Here is a 24216-nt window from a genome sequence, read left to right as displayed (position 1 = left end):
CTTCAACTTCGTTTGCCATTCCTAAAGTATGCCAAGCTTATTACCACTTTATGGCCATTGTCCTTGCTGGTTTTTCTTCCTGGAATCTCTTTTCCTGGTATTTGAACAACTCATTTGTTTTTTCCCCTCACCTTGAATATTACCTCCCTAGAAAGGCTTTCTCTGGCCCCTCCGTATAAAATAGTGGCTTCTTCTTGACACTCCATCATTCTTTTTCCTTTTACGTTGCTTTATTTTTCTTCATAGCTTTTTTTTTTCCTTTAGAGACAGGGTCCTACTATGTTGCTCAGACCGAAGTGCAGTAGCACAATTATAGCTCACTTCCACCTCGAACTCCTGGGCTCAAGGGATCCTCAGCATTTTTTTTGCTACCCAACAGTGTACATATTTGTGTGCTTTTGTCTCTTTCCTCAGCTTCAATACAAGCTTTATGAGGGCAGGGTCTCATTTGCTGCTATATTTAGAATTTTCCTTAGCATATTGTAGGTACTCAGCTATTTATTAAATGAGTGAATGAGCAAGTATAATTTCCCACATATTTCTCCAAATTCCTGCATGAACTAAAAAATCATTTACCTCTTTTACACTTTGTTTTTACATGGTTTTTTCCTGATATTTCTAGTAATAGAATGACAATACAGATTTCTATTTCTTACTTAAAATTAAAAAAAAAATTTAATAGAGACATGGTTTTGCCATGTTGCGTAGGCTGATTTCAACTTCCTGGGCTCAAGAGATCCTCCTACCTCAGCCTCCCAAAGTACTGGGTTTACAAGCGTAAGCCTCTGTGCCTGGGCTAGATTTTTTTTCTTAAAGAAAAAATTAATTTTAATTTTTAAAATTTCAATAGTTTTGGGGGGTATAAGTGGTTTCGTTACATGGGTAAATTCTTTTTTTTTTTTTTGAGATGGAGTCTCACTGCAACCTCTGCCTCCCAGGTTCAAGCTATTCTCCTGGAATCTCCTCAGTCCCCCAGGTAGCTGGGGCTGCAGGCATGTGCCACCATGCCTGGCTAATTTTGTATTTTTAGTAGAGATGGGGTTTCATCATGTTGGTCAGGCTGGTCTTGAACTTCTGACCTCAAGTGATCTACCCTCCTGGACCTCCTGAAGTGCTGAGATTACAGGCATGAGCCACCACGCCTAGCAGTTAAGTTATTTAGCGGTGGTTTCTGAGATTTTAGTGTACCCATCACTCAAGTAGAGTACACTGTACCAATATGTAGTCTTTTACCCCTCACCTGCCTCTCAGCCTTCCCCACACCGAGTCCCTGAAGTCCATTATATTACTCTTTTGCCTCCTCATAGCCTAGCTCCCACTTATAAGTGAGAATATACGATATGTGGTTTTCCATTCCTGAGTTACTTCATTTAGAATAATGGCCTCCAGCCGGGTGCAGTGGCTCATGCCTGTAATTCCAGCACTTTGGGAGGCTGAAGCAGGTGGATCATGAGGTCAGGAGTTCAAGACCAGCCTGGCCAACATGGTGAAACCCCATCTCTACTCAAAATACAAAAATTAGCTGGGCGTGGTGGCACACGCCTGTAATCCCAGCTACTAGGGAGGCTGAAGCAGGTGGATCACGAGGTCAGGAGTTCAAGACCAGCCTGGCCAACATGGTGAAACCCCATCTCTACTCAAAATACAAAAATTAGCCAGGCATGGTGGCACACACCTGTAATCCCAGCTACTCGGGAGGCTAAGGCAGGAGAATGGCTTGAACCTGGAGGTGGAGGTTGTGGTGTATTGCACCACTGCACTCTAGCCTGGGCAATAGAGTGAGGCTCTGTCTCAGAAAAGAAAAAAAAAAGAAAAGAATAATGGCCTCCAGCTCCATCCAAGTTACAGCAAAGGACATTATTTCATTCCTTTTTATGGCTAAATAGTGTTCCATGGTGTCTATATACCACATTTTCTTTATCCACTCGTTGGTCGATGGGCACTTAGGTTGGTTCCATATCTTTGCAATTGTGAACTGTGCTGCTAATAAACATGCTTGTGCAGATGTCTTTTTCATGACTTCTTTTCCTTTGGGTAGATACCTAGTAGTGGGATTGCTTGATTGAATGGTAGTTCTATTTTTAGTTCTTTAAGGAACCTCAATACTGTTTTCCATAGTGGTTGTACTAATTTACATTCTCACAAGCAGTTTAAGTGTTCCCTTCTCACCACATCCATGCCAACATCTATTGTTTTTTGACTTTTAAATTATGGCCATTCCTGTAGGAGTGAGGTGGTATCTCATTGTGGTTTTAATTTGCATTTCCCTGATGATTAGTTATGTTGAACATTTTTTCATAGGTTTTTTGGCTGTCTTCTTTTAAGAAATGCCTATTCATGTCTTTTGCCTACTTTTTGATGAGATTATTTGTTTTTTCCTTGCTGATTTGTTTGAGTTCATTGTGGATTCTGGATACTAGTCTTTTGTTGGAGGCAGAGTTTGCAAATATTTTCTCCCACTCTGTGGCTTGTCTGTTTACCCTGCTGATTATTTCTTTTGCTGTGCAGAAGCTTTTTGGTTTAATTAGGTCCCATTTATTTATTTTTGTTTTTGTTGTGTTTGCTTTTGAGGTCTTAGTCATGGATTCTTTGCCTAGGCCAATGTCCAGAAGCTTTTTTCTGATGTTATTTTCTAGAATTTTTATGGTTTCAGGTCTCGGATTTAAGTCTTTGATCCGTCTTGAGGAGATTTTTGTATAAGGTGAGAGATGGAGATCCTGTGGCTGTTCAGGTTTCCCAGCACTATTTATTGAATAGGGTGTCCTTTCCCCAATTTATGTTTTTGTATGCTTTATCAAAGATTAGTTTGGCCCAGATATTTTAAAGCACAGGAAAAAATTCTATGAAATGTAACTTTAGTTGAATAATGCTGTAGGATATCTAGGTTCATATCCTACATGGGATATTTTAAGAGAACTGTTAATTAAAGAAACTATGTATAAGGGTTTGAGGGTTTGATCTGTTTACTTGCTGTACTGTCATGTTTCACAAGAGGCACTAATAATAATAAAACTAATAATTATACTAATGATTATAGTTATCAGTAAATAGAGTGTACTATGTGCTAGACCCTTTGCATTCATTGTTGTATTACAACAATCCAGAAAGATGAGTGTTACCTGGGTATTTAAGAGAGTTGAAGAGGTTGCTAAAATTTTTTTCTAATATGCCATAATTTTGCATGTAAATATTACCTTAATTTTATAGGTTTTATTGATGTATAGTATATACTGAATTACAGCAGATAAGCTTTTTTTTTTTTTTTTTTTTTTTGAGACAGGTTCTCACTCTGTCACCCAGACTGGAGTGCAACGGTGCAATCATGGCTCACTGTAGCTCAACCTCCCAAGCTCAAGTGATCCTCCTGCCTCAGCTTCCCAAGTAGCTGGGACTACAGGCATGTGCCACCATGCCCAGCTAATTTTTGTATTTTTTTTTTTTTTTGTAGAGACAGGGTTTCACCACTTTGCACAGGCTGGTTTTGAACTCCTGAGCTCAAGTGATCTGCCTGCCTTGGCCCCTCAAAGTGCTATGATTACAGGTGTGAGCCACTGCGCCTGGCCAAGCTTAAATATTTTTAAGATACCTTAGTGAATCAAGCAATTATTTTTAGGATATCATAGTTCTTATTTTATAGTAATCTTCATAACACACATTTATTGAATATGATATAACATTAATTACCATAAGTCTATTAAAGCAGAGTATTATGTCAGTATTTGCAGTGAATTTGAAGCAATTAAAGAACATGCATTAAAAGTCCCTGAAACAACAGAAGAGATGATGGATCTGATATCTTATGTAGAAAAAGCCCGGACTGTAGGAATCGAAGAGTTGATTTTAAGGATCCAGGTAAGAAATTTTAATTTGCATATTTTGGTTTGTTTTCATTGTGAAATATGATTTTCATGGTGAAGATGTGTAAAATATATAGTTACACAAATAGTTGTAAATTGAGCGGTTATATTGCCACCACCTAGGCCAAGAAATAGGATATTGTCAGCACCCCAGGACTCTGCATATAACTTTCTGATCGCCATGCCTCTCCTTCTCCCCTGTCCTCCTCTACAGGTTTCCAGTTGATTTTTACAGTAATTTTAGCTTTGAATTTCTTTTTTTTTTTTCAATGTTGCACAGCTTTGTTTTTTTATTATTATACTTTAAGTTTTAGGGTACATGCGCACAACGTGCAAGTTAGTTACATATGTATACATGTGTCGTGTTGGTGTGCTGCACCCATTAACTCGTCATTTAACATAGGTATATCTCCTAATGCTATCCCTCTCCCCTCCCCCCACCCCACAACAGTCCCCAGTGTGTGATGTTCCCCTTCCTGTGTCCATGTGTTGTCATTGTTCAATTCCCACCTATGAGTGAGAACATGCGGTGTTTGGTTTTTTGTCCTTGCGATAGTTTGCTGAGAATGATGGTTTCCAGCTTCATCCATGTCCCTACAAAGGACATGAACTCATTCTTTTTTATGGCTGCATAGTATTCCATGGTGTATATGTGCCACATTTTCTTAATCCGGTCTATCATTGTTGGACATTTGGGTTGGTTCCAAGTCTTTGCTATTGTGAATAGTGCCGCAATAAACATACGTGTGCATGTGTCTTTATAGCAACATGATTTATAATCCTTTGGGTATATACCCAGTAATGGGATTGCTGGGTCAAATGGTATTTCTAGTTCTAGATCCCTGAGGAATTGCCACACTGACTTCCACAATGGTTGAACTAGTTTACAGTCCCACCAACAGTGTAAAAGTGCTCCTATTTCTCCACATCCTCTCCAGCACCAGTTGTTTCCTGACTTTTTAATGATCGCCATTCTAACTGGTGTGAGATGGTATCTCACTGTGGTTTTGATTTGCATTTCTTTGATGGCCAGTGATGATGAGCATTTTTTCATGTGTCTTTTGGCTGCAAAAATGTCTTCTTTTGAGAAGTGTCTGTTCATGTCCTTTGCCCACTTTTTGATGGGGTCGTTTGTTTTTTTCTTGTAAATTTGTTTGAGTTCATTGTAGATTCTGGATATTAGCCCTTTGTCAGATGGGTAGATTGCAAAAATTTTCTGCCATTCTGTAGGTTGCCTATTCACTCTGATGGTAGTTTCTTTTGCTGTGCAGAAGCTCTTTAGTTTAATTAGATCCCATTTGTCAATTTTGGCTTTTGTTGCCATTGCTTTGATGTTTTAGGCATGAAGTCCTTGCCCATGCCTATGTCCTGAATGGTATTGCCTAGGTTTTCTTCTAGGGTTTTTATGGTTTTAGGTCTAACATTTAAGTCTTTAATCCATCTTGAATTAGTTTTTGTATAAGGTGTAAGGAAGGGATCCAGTTTCAGCTTTCTACATATGGCTAGCCAGTTTTCCCAGCACCATTTATTAAATAGGGAATCCTTTCCCCATTTCTTGTTTTTCTCAGGTTTGTCAAAGATCAGATGGTTGTAGATATGTGGCATTATTTCTGAGGGCTCTGTTCTGTTCCATTGATCTATATCTCTGTTTTGGTACCAGTACCATGCTGTTTGGTTACTGTAGACTTGTAGTATAGTTTGAAGTCAGGTAGCGTGATGCCTCCAGCTTTGTTCTTTTGGCTTAGGATTGACTTGGAAATGCAGGCTCTTTTTTGGTTCCATATGAACTTTAAAGTAGTTTTTTCCAATTCTGTGAAGAAAGTCATTGGTAGCTTGATGGGGATGACATTGAATCTATAAATTACCTTGGGCAGTATGGCCATTTTCACGATATTGATTCTTCCTACCCGTGAGCATGGAATGTTCTTCCATTTGTTTGTATCCTCTTTTATTTCATTGAGCAGTGGTTTGTAGTTCTCCTTGAAGAGGTCCTTCACGTCCCTTGTAAGTTGGATTCCTAGGTGTTTTATTCTCTTTGAAGCAATTGTGAATGGGAGTTCACTCGTGATTTGGCTCTCTGTTTGTCTGTTTTTGGTGTATAAGAATGCTTGTGATTTTTGCACATTGATTTTGTATCCTGAGACTTTGCTGAAGTTGCCTATCAGCTTAAGGAGATTTTGGGCTGAGATGATGGGGTTTTCTAGATATACAATCATGTCATCTGCAAATAGGGACAATTTGACTTCCTCTTTTCCTAACTGAATACCCTTTATTTCCTTCTCCTGCCTGATTGCCCTGGCCAGAACTTCTAACACTTTGTCGAATAGGAGTGGTGAGAGAGGGCATCCCTGTCTTGTGCCAGTTTTCAAAGGGAATGCTTCCAGTTTTTGCCCATTCAGTATGATATTGGCTGTGGGTTTGTCATAGATAGCTCTTATTATTTTGAGATACGTCCCATCAATACCTAATTTATTGAGAGTTTTTAGCATGAAGAGCTGTTGAATTTTGTCAAAGGCCTTTTCCGCATCTATTGAGATAATCATATGGTTTTTGTCTTTGGTTCTGTTTATATGCTGGATGACATTTATTGATTTGCGTATGTTGAACCAGCCTTGCATCCCAGGGATGAAACCCACTTGATCATGGTGGATAAGCTTTTTGATGTGCTGCTGGATTCAGTTTGCCAGTATTTTATTGAGAATTTTTGCATCGATGTTCATCAGGGATATTGGTCTAAAATTCTTCTTTTGTTGTGTCTCTGCCGGGCTTTGGTATGAGGATGATGCTGGCCTCATAAAATGAGTTAGGGAGGATTCCGTCTTTTTGTATTGATTGGAATAGTTTCAGAAGGAATGGTACTAGCTCCTCCTTGTACCTCTGGTAGAATTCGGCTGTGAATCCATCTGGTCCTGGACTTTTTTTGGTTGGTAAGCTATTAATTATTGCCTCAATTTCAGAGCCTGTTATTGGTCTATTCAGAGATTCAACTTCTTCCTGGTTTAGTCTTGAGAGGGTGTATGTGTCGAGGAATTTATCCATTTCTTCTAGATTTTCTAGTTTATTTGCGTAGAGGTGTTTATAGTATTCTCTGACAGTAGTCTGTATTTCTGTGGGATCGGTGGTGACATCCCCTTTATCATTTTTTATTGCGTCTATTTGATTCTTCTCTGTTTTCTTCTTTATTAGTCTTGCTAGTGGTCTATCAATTTTGTTGATCTTTTCAAAAAACCAGCTCCTGGATTCATTGATTTTTTTGAAGGGTTTTTTGTGTCTCTATTTCCTTCAGTTCTGCTCTGATCTTCGTTATTTCTTGCCTTCTGCTAGCTTTTGAATGTGTTTGCTCTTGCTTCTCTAGTTCTTTTCATTGTGATGTTAGGGTATCAATTTTGGACCTTTCCTGCTTTCTCTTGTGGGCATTTAGTGCTATAAATTTCCCTCTACACACTGCTTTGAATGTATCCCAGAGATTCTGGTATGTTGTGTCTTTGTTCTCATTGGTTTCAAAGAACATCTTTATTTCTGCCTTCATTTCGTTATGTACCAAGTAGTCATGCAGGAGCAGGTTTTTTAGTTTCCATGTAGTTGAGCGGTTTTGAGTGAGTTTCTTAATCCTGAGTTCTAGTTTGATTGCACTGTTGTCTGAGAGACAGTTTGTTATAATTTCTGTTCTTTTACATTTGCTGAGGAGTGCTTTACTTCCAACTATGTGGTCAATTTTGGAATAAGTTCGGTGTGGTACTGAGAAGAATGTATATTCTGTTGATTTGGGGTGGAGAATTCTGTAGATGTCTATTAGGTCCGCTTCGTGCAGAGTTGAGTTCAATTTCTGGATATCCTTGTTAACTTTCTGTCTCATTGATCTGTCTAATGTTGACAGTGGGGTTTTAAAGTCTCCCATTATTATTGTGTGGGAGTCTAAGTCTCTTTCTAGGTCTCTAAGGACTTGCTTTGTGAATCTGGGTGCTCCTGTATTGGGTGCATATATATTTAGGATAGTTAGCTCTTCTTGTTGAATTGATCCCTTTACCATTATGTAATGGCCTTCTTTGTCTCTTTTGATCTTTGTTGGTTTAAAGTCTGTTTTATCGGAGACTAGGATTGCAACCCCTGCCTTTTTTTGTTTTCCATTTGCTTGGTAGATCTTCCTCCATCCCTTTATTTTGAGCCTAGTGTGTCTCTGCACGTGAGATGGGTTTCCTGAATACAGCACACTGATGGGTCTTGACTCTATCCAATTTTCCAGTCTGTGTCTTTTAATTGGAGCATTTAGCCCATTTATAGTTAAGGTTAATATTGTTATGTGTGAATTTGTTCCTGTCATTAAGATGTTAGCTGGTTATTTTGCTTGTTACTTGATGGCAGTTTCTTCCTAGCCTCGATGGTCTTTACAATTTGGCATGTTTTTGCAGTGGCTAGTACTGGTTGTTCCTTTCCATGTTTAGTGCTTCCTTCAGGAGCTCTTTTAGGGCAGGCCTGGTGGTGACAAAATCTCTCAGCATTTGCTTGTCTGTAAAGTATTTTATTTCTCTTTCACTTATGAAGCTTAGTTTCACGGGATATGAAATTCTGGGTTGAAAATTCTTTTCTTTAAGAATGTTGAATATTGGCCCCCACTCTCTTCTGGCTTGTAGAGTTTCTGCCGAGAGCTCAGCTGTTAGTCTGATGGGCTTCCCTTTGTTGGTAACCCAACCTTTCTCTCTGGCTGCTCTTAACATTTTTTCCTTCATTTCAACTTTGGTGAATCTGACAATTACGTTTCTTGGAGTTGCTCTTCTCGAGGAGTATCTTGGTGGAATTCTGTGTATTTCCTGAATGTGAATGTTGGCCTGCCTTGCTAGATTGGGGAAGTTCTCCTGGATAATATCCTGCGGAGTGTTTTCCAACTTGGTTCCATTCTCCCCGTCACTTTCAGGTACACCAATCAGATGTAGATATGGTCTTTTCACATAGTCCCATATTTCTTGGAGACTTTGTTCATTTCTTTGTATTCTTTTTTCTCTAAACTTCTCTTCTCACTTCATTTCATTCATTTGATCTTCCATCACTGATACCCTTTCTTCCAGTTGATCGAATCAGCTACTGAGGCTTGTGGATTCGTCACGTAGTTCTTGTGACTTGGTTTTCAGCTCCATCAGGCCCTTTAAGGACTTCTCTGCATTGGTTATTCTAGTTAGCCATTCGTCTAATTTTTTTTCAAGGTCTTTAACTTCTTTGCCATGGGTTCGAACTTCCTCCTTTAGCTCAAAGTAGTTTGAGCATCTGAAGCCTTCTTCTCTCAACTCGTCAAAGTCATTCTCCGTCCAGCTTTGTTCCGTTGCTGGTGAGGAGCTGCATTCCTTTGGAGAAGGAGAGGCGCTCTGATTTTTAGAGTTTACAGTTTTTCTGCTCTGTTTTTTCCCCATCTTTGTGGTTTTATCTCCCTTTGGTCTTTGATGATGGTGACGTACAGATGGGGTTTTGGTGTGGATGTCCTTTCTGTTTGTTAGTTTTCCTTCTAACAGTCAGGACCCTCAGCTGCAGGTCTGTTGGAGTTTGCTGGAGGTCCACTTCAGACCCTGTTTGCCTGGGTATCAGCAGCGGTGGCTACAGAACAGCGGATATTGGTGAACAGCAAATGTTGCTGCCTGATCGTTCCTCTGGAAGTTTTGTCTTAGAAGAGTACCCGGCCGTGTGAGGTGTCAGTCTGCCCGTACTGGGGGGTGCCTCCCAGTTAGGCTACTCGGGGGTCAGGGACCCACTTGAGGAGGCAGTCTGTCCATTCTCAGATCTCCAGCTGCATGCTGGGAGAAGCACTACTCTCTTCAAAGTTGTCAGACAGGGACATTTAAGTCTGCAGAGGATTCTGCTGCCTTTTGTTTGTCTGTGCCCTGCCCCTGGAGGTGGAGTCTACAGAGGCAGGCAGGCCTCCTTGAGCTGCCGTGTGCTCCACCCAGTTCGAGCTTCCCGGCCACTTTGTTTACCTAGTCAAGCCTCGGCAATGGCGGGCGCCCCTCCCCCAGCCTCTCTGCTGCCTTGCAGTATGATATCAGACTGCTGTGCTAGCAATGAGCGGGTCTCCGTGGGTGTAGGACCCTCCGAGCCATGCACAGGATATAATGTCCTGGTGTGCCGTTTGCTAAGCCCGTTGGAAAAGCGCACTATTAGGGTGGGAGTGACCTGATTTTCCAGGTGCCGTCTGTCACCCCTTTCTTTAACTGGGAAAGGGAATTCCCTGACCCCTTGCACTCCCCAGGTGAGGCGATGCCTCACCCTGCTTCAGCTCATGCTCAGTGCGCTGCACCCACTGTCCTGCACCTACTTTCCGACACTCCCCGGTGAGATGAACCTGGTACCTCAGTTGGAAATGCAGAAATCACCCGTCTTCTGCGTCGCTCACACTGGGAGCTGTAGACTGGAGCTGTTCCCATTTGGCCATCTTGGCTCCACCCCCTTAGCTTTGAATTTCTTTAGTTTCACTAATTGTGTGTATGTCCTTAAAAATATAGATTTTAAAAAATATTTTTTCTTTTATAGTTTCTGCATTTAATAGTATGTTTTTACCTTTTCCAGCACAAGATTATGTACCTATTTACCTATATTTTACTCTTATTCTTTGTTTAAAAAACTTTTAAAAATGTTAAACAACACATATACAAAAATTACATAAAACATGAATTGTACAATTTGGAATGTTCTAAAGTAAACAGCCAGTAATTACCACCTAGGAAAATAAATAGAACCTTGCCAACGCTCTAGAAGCCCATCATAATCCCTTGTCTTCTGGATGTTAGCACTATTCTGATTTTTTTTATTTTTTATTTTTTATTTTTTTGAGATGGAGTCTCGCTCTGTCACCCAGGCTGGAGTGCAGTGGTGAGGTTTTGGCTCACTGCAACCTCCACCTCCTGGGTTCAAGTGATTTTCCTGCCTCAGCCTCCCGAGTAGCTGGGACTACAGGCACCCGCCACCACGCCTGGCTAATTTTTGTATTTTTAGTAGAGACGGGGCTTCACCAGGCTGGTCTCGAACTCCTGACTTTATGATCTGCCCGCCTCAGCCTCCCAAAGTGCTAGGATTACAGGCATGAACCACTGCGCCTTGCCTATTCTGATTTTTATAGTGATTACTTCCTTGTTTTTTTTTATAGTTATACAACTTAAACTTGCATTTCTAATCAATATAGTTAATTTCTTCTGATTTTGGTCTTTATATAAAGGGAATCATACCGTTTATATTCTTTTGCCTCTCGTCAATGTTATGTTAGTAATGTCATTGTTCCTTAACTTTAGCTGATTTTCATTGCAGTCTAGTATTCCACTCCATATTGTATCCATTCCACACTGTATACAATAATTTATTTTAAAAATTTTACTGTTCTGCATATTTGGTTGTTTCTGCTTTTGATATTACTGGCAATGCTTCTATGAACATTTTAACACATGTATCCCAGTGCACACATTCCTTCATTTCTTCCAGGTGTTATAAGATATGCTTTTATTCACCTTTACTAATTAAGGCAAAATTCTTTTCTAAGTAGTTCCAGTTTTAGACTCCTATTAGCAGTGCACAAAGTGTCTATTATTTTAACATTCTTACTTGCAATTGTGAGATCATTTAAATTTTGCCAGTCTATTGGGTGAAAGTGATGGTATTCTCAATTTGCATTCTCCTAAAAAGAAATGAATTTGAACACTTTTCATATGCTTATTGGCTATTTGGAGTGCCTCTTTTGTGAAATGATAGTACATACATTTTGCTCATTTTTTTGGGGGGTTATGTACCTTTTCCTTATTGATTTGTAGCAGTTAAAAAAGTGGTAAAATGAACATAACACAAAATTTACCATTTTAACCATTTTTAAGTATACAGTTCAATGTAGTAATTTTTAATATATTGTTAGGTATCTTTTTATTCACTCTGTAATTTAACTTTTTAATGGTGTTTTTGATGAACAGAAGTCCTTAATTTTAATGCAGTTAAATGGAGCAATCTTTTATTTTATAATAAATGGAGCAATCTTTCTTTCTTTCTTTCTTTCTTTCTTTCTTTCTTTCTTTCTTTCTTTCTTTCTTTCTTTCTCTTTCTCTCTTTCTCTCTCTCTCTCTCTCTCTTTCTTTCTTTGTTCCTGTTGGAGACAAGGCCTTGCCATGTTGCCTTAATTTTAGTGCAGTTAAATGGAGCAGTCTTTTATTTTATACCTAGTGCTTTCTGTGTTTTATTTAAGAAATCCTCTCCTACCTTGGTTCAAAGATATTTTTCTTCCACCCTTTTCTAGAAGCTGTTTAGTTTTGCTTTTGAGATTTAGGTTTCAATCCTGAAAATTTATTTTTGTAAATAATGTGAGGTCCAATTTAAATATTTTCCCATATAGATGAGCAAATACATATTTATTGAACAGACTGTCCCCACTGTGTCCATATATGTGTAGATCTGTTTTGAGGCAGCTTGTTCTGTTCCATTGGCCTTTTTTTTTTTTGAGAAAGAGTCTCGCTCTGTCGCTAGGCTGGAGTGCAATGGCGCGATCCCAGTTACTGCAACCTCTGCATCCTGGGTTCAAGAGATTCTCCTGTCTCAGCGTCCTGAGTAGCTGGGACTACGGGCACGTGCCACCACACCCAGCTAGCACCACCACACCCAGCTAATTTTTGTATTTTTAGTAGAGACGGGGTTTCACCGTGTTGGCCAGGATGGTCTCCATCTCTTGACCTCATGATCTGCCCGACTTGGCCTCCCAAAGTGCTGGGATTACAGGCGTGAGCTACCATGCTCTGCCAAAATTTATTTTTATATACTAATTTAATACCCATCGCTCAATTTTTCTTTTAAAATTTTCTATTTAAAAAATTGAACTTTAGGCCCTGCACAGTGGCTCATGCCTAAAATCCCAGCACTTTGGGAGGCCGACGTGGGTGGATCACCTGAGGTCAGGAGTTCGAGACCAGCCTGACCAACATGGTGAAACCCCATCTCTGCTAAACACAAAAATTTAGCTGGGCGTGGTGGCACACGCTTGTAATCCCAGCTACTTGGGAGGCTGAGGCAAGAGAATCACTTGAACCTGGGAGGCGGAGGTTGCAGTGAGCCGAAATTGCGCCATTGCACTCCAGCCTGGGCAACAAGAGTGAAACTCTGTCTCAAAAAAAAATTTTTAACTTTAATATTTATATATATTTTAAATTTCTCTTCTTAATTTTAATAGTTTATCTGAAGATTATTTTGGAATGTCTGCATATACCATTATATAACTTGCAAATAATGACAGTTTTGTTTTTCCTGATCAAATGTTACACATTTGCAAAACTTTATTTTCTTTGCAACAATGGACTGTCTGGGACTCTAGTACAATGTTGAATAGCAGTGGATGGCAGGTTTCCCATCTTTATCCCAACCTTAAGGGGAAAGCTTTCAAGATTTCACTATTAAGTATGACATTTGTCGTAGGTTTTATACAGGTACTTTTGCCAGATTAACAAATTCCCTTCTATTGCTGATGTGCTACTAGGTTTTTTGAAAAGAAAAATTAGTATGAGTGGACTTTGAATTTCACTACATGCTTTTTTGCATCTACTGTGTTGATCATTTGCTTTTTCTCTTTAATCTATTAATATAACGAATTACACGGATTGCTTTTTATTTTAAAGTTTTATTTCTATGTGCATTGTGTATACATAATATATAGAATGTACAAAATACATAATGTTATTTTCAATACATAATTTTATATCTATATTATATATAGATGTACGTATATATACATATACATATGTATAATATAAAATCAAAAACCTTAAATTTGCCTTTGAATCTGTATTTCAATTCTTAAAAATTAGTACTACAGTACAGCTTATAGAGCAATGAAAGATATAGAGGGTAAAAATATTCAACCTGTCTACTCAGATAATCTATTGTTTAAAGAGTTTTTTTTCTTTGCAACTCACCTCCAACTTTTTTTTTTTTGAGACGGAGTCTCACTCTGTCGCCCAGGCTGGAGTGCAGTGGCACAATCTCGGCCCACTGCAACCTCTGCCTCCTGGGTTCAAGCAATTCTCCTGCCTCAGCCTCCAAGTAGCTGGGACTACAGGCGTGCGTCACCAAGCCCGGCTAATTTTTGTATTTTTAGTAGAGATGGGGGTTCGTCACATTGGCCAGGCTGGTCTCTAACTCCTGACCTCAGGTGATCCACCCGCCTCAGCTTCCCAAAGTGTTGGGATTACAGGTGTGAGCTACCGTACCTGGCCAACTCACCTTCAACTCTTTCTGAACTATTACATACCGCAATATTCTGGACTATTGCATACAGTAACATGTGAAGTAGGCCAAAAAGGTGGTGATGTCAGTGAAGATACAAAACAAAAGAAAAGATACTAAAATCTTTGTCATCAAAGATTCAAAAATAAAAAAATTTATAATAATAAAATAATTTAAAATCCTTTAAAATCAAAATTAAAGGACTTCTGAAGATTTAATTACGTTTTTCAGTCATAAACAAGGGAGGACCAAAAGTTCCTTTATGTTAAATCAACTGCAAGTGAAAACTTTTTAAAAGCCTTATTTCTAGCATAAAAGTATACAATTATGTGGCACGAAGCAAGATAAATAATACTGCAGCTATTGAAATACCCATCTGGTTTGGGTGATATATAAAATATCAGTTAATAATCTGAGTCAAATTGAAATCTGAAAGGGTATTAGATATTGTTGTTGGTTCTTCTCTTTTTCATAATGATGTAGATTTTCTATATGACATATTATATCCAGAGTTTCTTTTGTAGGAATCTAAACGCCAAATGAGTTACTTTTTAGATGTTTTCCTATTTCCTCAAGAAGACTTAGCTTTAAATGCAACTGTCCTCATGTGGCCTAGGAAAATTAATCCCATCTTTGATGAAAATGATGAGGTAAATATATTTTTCAATATGTATTTTTGTAATCTGACATTTCAAGCACATCATTCACATTTAATTTTCATATCTCCTGGCCATCTAACTTTAAAAGTAATTTTGTGTGTCAATATGAGTTTGAGACTGGCCACACTTATGGCCCTCTAGGCTTAAGACAAGCTGTTAGGCTTAACTCACAAGGTCTGGTAAGTAGTGGGGCTGACATTTAGAAAGTCAGAACTATTATATAAATTAATAATAGAAGCACTTAACTGAGAAAGTGCTTTCCATTTATTCAATTATTTAACTCTCATAAAAATCCCACGTGCTCCCATTTCTTCCATTTTATAGATGAGAAATATGAGACTCAGAGAAATTAAATAGTTCAATATCACAGTGATAAAATTTACAATTTTATATCAGACTGAATATATTTCAGATATTGAAAAAGTCCTAATGTAAATCAGTTTAACCTGAATTGGGAGGTAAGATGGTATTGTAATAAAAAGCATGGCCTTCAATCAGATAAACCAAGATTCTAATCCAGATTTTGATTTTTATGATTTTGTGAACATGAACGTGATTTCCATAAGATTCAATTTCTTTTCTCTGAAATGAGAATAATAATACCAGTAATAATATAGGTAAGGTATTTAATAGTTCTTGATACATGGCACATGCTCAATAAATGGTAATTTATTGTTATCCTAGAATCTGTTAAATAAAGTATTTAATTAATGAATACGAGTTGTTAAAGTCACTTTGGAGATCTAGGAATGTTTTTCTGTGTGGTTTATTATTCTTTGCATTTCTATATTAGTAATTATAGGCATTGTTTTATTTTTGTACTCATTTTTACTTCTCTGATGGTTTTTATTATTATACACAGTATTTGGATTTCTGACATGATAATTCTTTGTTACAGATTAACTAACATGATCAAATTGTCTTTTAAAAAGCTAATTGAGAATGCTAAACATAAAAAAGAAAATGAATTAATGGCCAAGAGAGAGAAACTTATTTTGGAAATAGAAAAAGAATCACGCCGCATGGAGGAGTTTACAGAATTTGCAGAGCTGGAGCGCATGCAACAGGTCTGATAAATATATGAGACAATAGCTATGGCCAGCCCATAGAGTCATATAGGACATGTTAACATAAATTTAAAAATATAGAAAAATATGTTTACTAATTTTTTATGTTTACTCTATATTTTTCTACATATTACATATATACATATATATTTATCTAATACTATAATATACAGTAAAATACATAAATATGTATTTAAATACTTTATATGTAGTCTCAGCCTCCTGAGTAGCTGGGACTAACAGGCATGTGCCACCATGCCCGGCTAATTTTTTGTATTTTCTTGTAGAGATGGGGTTTTGCCATGTTGCCCAGGCTGGCAAACAAAGACCTGACTCTTAGGCCCAAAACTGGAACTATGTTATCTTTCTTGTGACTCAGTTCTCTATTTGTAGAGTAGACATAATTGTACCTTTTGCTCTCAATCATAGTTATGTTGTGAAGTTAATATTTAAAGTTGCTGTATAGGCCGGGCGCAGTGGCTCACTCCTGTAATCCTAGCACTTTGGGAGTCTGAGGTGGGCAGATCACCTGAGGTCAGGAGTTCGAGACCAGCCTAGCCAACATGGCAAAACCCCGTCTCTACTAAAAATACAAAAATTAGCTGGGTGTGGTGGTCCGCATCTGTAGTCCCAGCTACTCAGTAGGCTGAGGCGGGAGGATCACTTGAACCAGCGGGGCAGAGGTTGCAGTGAGCCCAGATCACGCCACTGCACTCCAGCCTAAAAATAAACTTGTTGTATAAATACAAGGACATATTGTACACAGTATCATAGGATTTTATTTTTATAACATTACTTGAATATTTTTTAAGACAAAAAACTTATTTGCTTTCAGTATGTGACAGATGTAAGACAACTACAAAAACGTATTCAGGAATCTGAAGAAGCAGTGCAGTTTATTAATAAAGAAGAGGAACTTTTCAAGTGGGAATTGACAAAATATCCTGAACTGGATAAATTAAAAGTTAACATTGAGCCCTATCAGAAGTTTTTTAATTTTGTTTTGAAGTGGCAACGATCAGAAAAACGGTAATTGCTGGTAATGTAATAAAAATCAAGCAAATGATAGAAAATAATTTGTAAAATATAAATTGATTTTTTTTGGTTAAGTGTTTAAAAGTAGGATTTATATGTCCATTTGAAAGAGAACCAGGTACCATGTAGGAGAAGCATCCAGTGCTGCTAAGGTCCCACTAACCTTACTAATACAATATCTGAGATCCTTTTCTGGTTTATGAGCATAATGATTGGATTTTCATGCTCATGTGTGAGAGATATGCCTCCCTCAAACGTTGTTACAATGTCGGCACATTACCCTTCTGACATGAAAAATATATATATATAATATATGAGTTGTCATTTTGGTTTCTGAGAGTCAATTCCCTTTTTAATACAATAGATTAATTTCACTAATGTTTACCCCCAAAATTAGAAGTATGGAGTCAAATTGCATTTTATTTTTATTTTTGTTTTATACTTTCAACTTTTATTTTAGATTCGGAAACATGTGCAGGTTTGTTTCATGGGTATATTGCATGACACTGATATTTGGGGTACAAATGATCCTATCTCCCAGGTAGTGAGCACAGCACCTAATAGGTAGTTTCTCAGCCCTTGCTCCCCTCCCTCTCTCCCACCTCTAGTAGTTCCCAGTGTCTGTTGTTCCCATCTCTATGTTCATGTATACCCAGGGCTTAGCTCCCACTTCAAAGTGAGAACATGAGGTATTTGGTTTTCTGTTCCTGCATCAATTTGCTTAGGATAATGGCCTTCAGCTGCATCCATGTTGCTGCAAAGAGCATGATTTCATTCTTTTTTAAGGTTGCATTGTATTCCATGGTGTATATGTACCAAATTTTTTTTATTCAATCCACTGTTGATGGGCACCTAGGTTGACTCCATGTCTTTGCTATTGTGAATAGTGCTGTGATGAACAGACAAGTACATGTGTCTTTTTGGCAGAATGATTATTTTCCTTTGGGTATATACCCAGTAATGGGATTGCTGGGTCAAATGGTAGTTCTGTTTTAAATTCTTTGAAAAATCTCCAAACTACTCTCCACAGTGGCTCAGCTAATTTACAGTCCCATCAATAGTGCAACAGTGTATAAGCATTCCCTTTTCTCCACAGCATCTGTTTTTTGTTTTTTTGTTTTACTTTTTAATAATAGCCATTCTGGCTGATGGGAGATGGTCTCTCATTGTGAACCTGCATTTTATTTGGGTACTGTTAATCATCCATTTATAATCTGATACATATTTTAGCACATGCAGCATAGTCAAAATGATTATTTTAGCTCTGTCTTTCTACCATCAGCTCTACTTGTGTGCCTGAGAAAAACTGTTAACAGCTCTTGCCCTCATTTTTCTCTCTTAAAAAACAAGGGGTCTAGCCTAAAGGATCTCTAAGGCCCCTTCAAACTTCAAAAGTCTGAGTTCAATAATATTTTTTCTTTCAATTCAGGTGGATGGATGGAGGGTTTTTGGACCTCAATGGGGAAAGCATGGAGGCTGATGTGGAAGAGTTTTCCCGAGAAATTTTTAAGACACTAAAATTTTTCCAAATGAAGCTAAAGAAAGAATTACAAGAAAAAAGAAAGGCAGCAAGAAAACGGTCTTTGGAAGAAGAGAAAATTGAAGAAGAACCAAAAGAGAATGCTACTATTACTATGTGCAGTACAGTCATGGAACAGATAAAAGCTTTTAAGGTATAAATATATATAATAACATTTTAATATTATAGCTATCTTCTCAACTTTTCTGTTACCTAATATATAAATTATAAAGCCTATCTTCTGGTTTTACATGTTTATTATTTATTATTATTAATAATTTTTGAGACAGGGTCTTGCTGTATTGCCCAGGCTGGAGTGTAGTGGTGACTCACTGCCACTGCCACCTCCTGGGCTCAAGCGATCCTCCCACCTCAGCCTCCTGAGTAGCTGGTGCTACAGGTGTGTACCACCATGCCTGGCTAATTTTTTGAAGAGATGGGGTTTTGCTGTGTTGCCCAGGCTGGTCTCAAACTCCTGTGCTCAAGCAATCTGTCCACCTTGGCCTCCCAAAGTGCTGGGATTACAGGCATGAGCCACCACACCTGGCCTATTATTACTTTTTAGATAGGGTCTCACTCTGTTGACTGTGCAGTGGCATAGTCATAGCTCACTGCAGCCTCAGACTCCTAGGCTCAAGAATAAGACACTATTTCTTCCCCTTTGGCTAATGAATTGGGTCTCTGTCACTTGTAATCAAAGGAGTATGGCCAAATGAAGGTACTGAGGAGAAACAATCAGAAAAAAATAAGATTTTGAATTCCTCTGCTATGCCTCAGCCTCTTGGTCAAGCTCTGGACTCAAAAGCCTTCATCTAAGCATTTTGCAAATGCTAAAATTTTTTAATGTATTCACTCCCACCTCTGTTCTAGGCATGGGTACTTGTGACAGAGCTGAGTGATTGGTTTTGGGAGGAAGTGGTAAGGGCAAGAGAGGGCACTTTATTCCTCTCATCTTTTGAATTACATCTGTTTGCATCTTTGATGTTTTGGTGTCTCATTCCCACAACTTTAGCTCCTCATCATGAAGCACCACCGTGGAGTGTAGGAAAGGCTGGTTAGGTGGTGAATGGCAGCCACATTTGGGGCAGATCAAGGAGAATACACATATAAAGCCAGATCTGGCAAAACTGGGGCAAAGAATTCCTCTGGCCCAAGAAAGGCAGTAGAAGATTGCTCAGACCTATTAGGGCAGATTGCATACTTCCTGAAAATGACACTAAGTCATTTTCCTATGGAAAACATAGGAAGAGTATACCATTGTTTATAATTTACTATAATAAAACTAAACAAACATAATAAAATAGCCTACCATTAATTCAGCATAATCCAAACTTTGAAGTGAGGTTATAACTATTTTTTCTAGATGAATACATTAAAAAATTTTAGCATTTGCAAAATGCTTAGATGAAGGCTTTTGAGTCCAGAGAAATTGTTGACCTATGGATTCTGAATCTTAAGAATTACTCAAGGCCAGGCATGGTGGCTTATGCCTGTAATTCCAGCACTTTGGGAGGCTGAGGCAGGCAGATCACCTGATCTGAGGTCAGGAGTTTGAGACCAGCCTGGCCAATATGGTGAAACCTCTCTACTAAAAATACAAAAAATTAGTTGAGCATGGTGGTGCATACCTGTAATCCCAGCTACTTGGGAGGCTGAGGGAGGAGAATCATTTGAACCCGGGAGGCAGAGGTTGCAGTGAGCCGAGATCATGCCTCTGCATGCCCAGTCTGGGCAATAGAGCGAGACTCCAAAATTACTCAAAAAAGCCTTGATAGAGCTATTCTCATCATCAAGTGCTAATGAAGAGAAATAGAAAGGTTTGGAAGCAGGCTGGGTATAGCGGATGACACCTGTAACCTGTAATCCCAGTGCTTTGGGAGGCCAAGGCAGGAGGATCATTTGAGGCCAGAAGTTCAAGACCAGCCTGGGTGACATAGTGAGACCCTACCTCTACAAAAAATAAAAAATTAGCCAGGCACGGTAAAAAAAATTCAGCTACACCTGAAGTCCTAGCTACTCGGGAGGCTGAGGTGGGAGGATCACTTAAGCCAAGGAGTTTGAGGTTGCAGTGAGCTATGATTATACTGCCGCACTCCTGGGCACAACAGAGTAAGACCCTGTCTCAAAAAAAAAATAAGGGCATAAGTTTACTAGGGCAGACCACTTAGCCTATACTAAGTGCAGCAACACAGGGTAACAGTTTACTGGGAAGGATTTGGAACCACACTGCTTAGTTATAGCACAGTTCTCCACTTGGCAGTGGCATACCTTGAGCAAGATATTTAGCCACTTGTGCCTCGGTCCTCTCATTTATAAAGAGAGAATAAGAACAGTTTTTTTGACAGTCAGTAATACATCCTTAAATTTCCACTGTCAGCATGCCCAGAGTGCAAACTCTGTGATTGGATTCAAGCATTGTTCCTGTCTATGTCTATTCATCTCAGAGATTCCATGGCTGTCTGATTTTTTTTAACTTAAAAATTATTTTCAATGTTGAATACATTTGCGTGGTCTAAAAAATATAAAAAGAGATATCTGAAAAGTCTCCTCATGGTTCTCACCTATATAACTCAGGTGATCAATGTTATTACCTTCTTGTGTATAGTTCCAGAGTTTTATTACATATATAACAATGTGACTATATATTCTTATCCTTCTATCTTTTTACATGAAGTGTAGCATACAATGTATATTATTTTCTTTCTTTGTTTTGCTTAATTTATCTTGGAGACCTTTTCTTCTTGTATATAGGGAGCTTCTTCATTTTTTTCACACCTATATAATGTATGTATGACTAATCTGGTGTGTGTGTGTGTGTGTGTGTGTGTGTGTGTGTGTGAATTGCATGTGTTTGAAGGTGTGACTGCAGCATAAATTGTGGAAGAGTAAATGCCAGGTTAAAATCTACAGTTGAATTACCCTCCATAGAAGTTATACCAATATATACTCTCATCAACCTTCATAACAAAATATCATCAAACTTTAGGTTTTTGCTACTCTACTAGGAGAATTTTCATTTCTCTTACTGCAAGTAAAATTTTAAGCATATTTTCATATATTTCATATATTTAAGTGTTTTATATTTCTTTTCCTGTAAACTGTTTTAACTTACCTCTGCCTATTTTTCTGTTGAATTATTGACCTTTTTCTTATTGATTTCTTTTCTTGTATATATAGGAGATTAGGCTTTGTCTGTGATGTGAATATTTATTATTTGCTTTTTGACCTTGCTTATGATAGCTTTTGCCTTGTGGAACCCTTTTATTTTTATGTAATTATTTTTATTCTTTTCCTTTATGGCTCTTGGATTCTGAACTGTAGTTTAAAATGCCTTCCCCATGTCAAAATATTTTTTTCTAATACTCTTATAGTTTGTTATTTGTTCATATTTCATTCAGGATATTTGAGGTTATGTTCAGGAAGGATCTTGGTCTTAGTTTTCTTGTAATGTCTTTGTCAGATTTTGGTATCAGGGTTATGTTGGCCTTATAAAACAAACTGGGAAGTTTTATTTTCTCTATTTCTGAAAGAGTTTTTTAATAAATTGATATTATTTCTTTCTTATTTTAGAGAAACATTCACTCATGAAACCATTTAGCCTGACGTTTTGTTTGTAGGAAAGGTTTTAAAAACAGACTCTCTCTCTATATATATTTTTCAAGTACTTATTTATTTCTTCTTCATATTCCATGAGGACCACGGGTTAGCTAAGTCTCTGCTCCCAGTTGCAGTCCTGTTCTGCTCCTGAGTTTTCTAACTTCCAGGACACAGGCTATGTCCTGAGCTAATGTGGGCCAATCTCGCATTAGAGAGAAAGAGCAAGGGCTGAGCTAAACCATGTACCTGAGTTTAGATCTTCCACTCAGCTGTGACATACTTCATATCCACCCATATTACGTTGGCTGAAGCAAGTCCTGTGCCAATTCCCCCTCTAGGGGACGGAAAAGAGAATTTCTTTAATAGATATAGGGGCTATTCAGATTTTGTGTTTAATTTTGGTAGATTGTATTTTTAAGGAATTTGTCCATTTCTTCTAAGTCATTGATTTTGTCGCCATAAAGTTGCTAATAACATTTCTTTATTATCTTTTAAATGTCTGTAGAATCTATAGTGCTAACTCCTTTTTAATTCTAAATATTGATTATTTTAATTTTCTCTCCTTTTTGTTGATCAGTCTAGTTAGGAATTTAGTTGTTTATTGTTGGTCAGAGAGCTCACGTATCCCTGTCTGGTTAGAGTCAGTTACTGGTTCTTTGCTTCGTCTGTTTGTGGAGATCATGGTTCCCTGTTTGCTGTTGTTTTTGCTGGATGTACATCTGTCTTTGCATTGAAGTATTATTTATTCCAGTGTTTTTTGTCTGGCTTGTTTTGGTTTATATTGGATATATTTGCTTAGAGTTTCTTTACCGCTAGGTCACTGCTTCCTTTTCAGCTCCAAGTGGCACCTTAAGCCCAGGTTTGGCTTGGCTCTAGTACCTGATGGGAGCGCTGCCCTTACCGAATGCAGACGGTCCCACAGGGTATATTCTGGCAATGTGGGAAGCTGGCTAGGAGTTTGTGCCCAGGAGACCTGTGGGACAAACCTCCTACAGTGTGGTGCTGCAGAATAGCCACTCTGATTTGGCATCTTCTGTGGCTTACAGAGTAACATTTCCAGGGCTGGGGATGGTAGTCCCACTTCCTCCCTTTGTCTCTGCTTGTCCACAGGAATTATTTATCCCTTCAGGCACTGGCGTTGCTTCCTGTGGGTTAAGGCAGGGCAGGTCTTCTGCTAGGGAACCCAGGGTGGTGGGGTAGCTGGTTGTCCACTTTGACCTTGCTCTTATCAGGGTAGAAACAGTGAGTTGGGGGGATATTTTCTGCCCTTTTGGTACCAGACAGAATAGAGGGAGGGGCAATGCAGATGTGGAAGTCCGATTCTCTTACTGTCTGCTCATCTGCTTGGAGTTTTTTCACTTTTGTGTGGCCCAGCTACTCATGAGGCTACTCAGGAGGCTGTAATCCCAGTTACTTGGGAGGCTGAGGCAGGAGAATCTCTTGAATCCAGAAGGCGGAGGTTGCAGTGAGCCGAGATCGCATCACTGCACTCCAGCCTGGGGGACGGAGCAAGATTCTGTCTAAAGAAATAAATAAAGAGTATGTCCTTTCTACTTTTTAGATGTTAAAACTTCATTTATTTAAAAAATACTTACTGAGTGCCTGTTATGTTCTGATGAATTCTAGGGAATATGTGATGATAAGCAAAAACATGATGGTGATAACCAATGGGAGGTTAAAACGAAGTCCTTAACTAAGCAAAACAAAAAGTGTGCTAGTTTATGGTCCTCCAATTAAAAAAATTTACAATATTAAGTTATTACTTATACAAAGTTAAAACATGACTCATATAAAAATAAAATAGGGGGCCAGGCATGGTGGCTCATACCTGTAATCCCAGCACTTTGGGAGGCCAAGGCAGGCGTCACTCAGCAGAGATAAAACATTATTACATTTTGGGATTTGGGCACACATATTTTCCCCATTCATGCTATGTATGTGTGTTTATAACTATATATTATATATTTCTGCAAATAGTATATATAACGAATTTGAATTTCTAAAATAATACTTTTTTTTTTTTTTTCTAAATAGAGACAAGGCCTCACTCTGTCACCCAGGCCGGAGTGCAGTATTGCAATCTTAGCTCACTGTAACCTCAAATTCCTGGGCTCAAGCAGTCCTCCCACCCCAGCCTCCCAAAGTGCTGGGATTACAGGCATGAACCATTGCGCCTGGCCCTTCATTCTTCTTTTTTACTCTTATAATTTTCCTGGCTATTTTTATATGCTTATTTTTGCAGGTGAACTTTAGGT

The 24216-nt window shown here is 38.4% G+C and overlaps 1 protein-coding gene and 1 non-coding gene across 2 annotated transcripts in view; both read left to right on the top strand.

The window, feature by feature from the left end:
• The window catches only part of DNAH12 (dynein axonemal heavy chain 12), a 257576-nt gene that overhangs the window by 57653 nt on the left and 175707 nt on the right, over window positions 1-24216 (top strand). Inside the window, exons 13-17 of the mRNA XM_055383181.2 lie at window positions 3717-3852; window positions 14609-14734; window positions 15676-15810; window positions 16646-16839; window positions 18275-18518. Coding sequence (XP_055239156.2) covers window positions 3717-3852; window positions 14609-14734; window positions 15676-15810; window positions 16646-16839; window positions 18275-18518 — 835 coding nt within the window. The remainder of the gene's footprint in view (window positions 1-3716; window positions 3853-14608; window positions 14735-15675; window positions 15811-16645; window positions 16840-18274; window positions 18519-24216) is intronic.
• LOC115934222 (small nucleolar RNA U13) lies at window positions 17030-17135 on the top strand. The gene has a single exon (XR_004070043.1). It is a non-coding gene; the product is annotated as a small nucleolar RNA U13 (small nucleolar RNA).

Source organism: Gorilla gorilla, chromosome 2 (genome assembly GCF_029281585.2).
Source record: "Gorilla gorilla gorilla isolate KB3781 chromosome 2, NHGRI_mGorGor1-v2.1_pri, whole genome shotgun sequence".
Lineage (NCBI taxonomy): Eukaryota > Metazoa > Chordata > Mammalia > Primates > Hominidae > Gorilla > Gorilla gorilla.
This window is presented reverse-complemented; position numbering and strand designations above follow the sequence as displayed.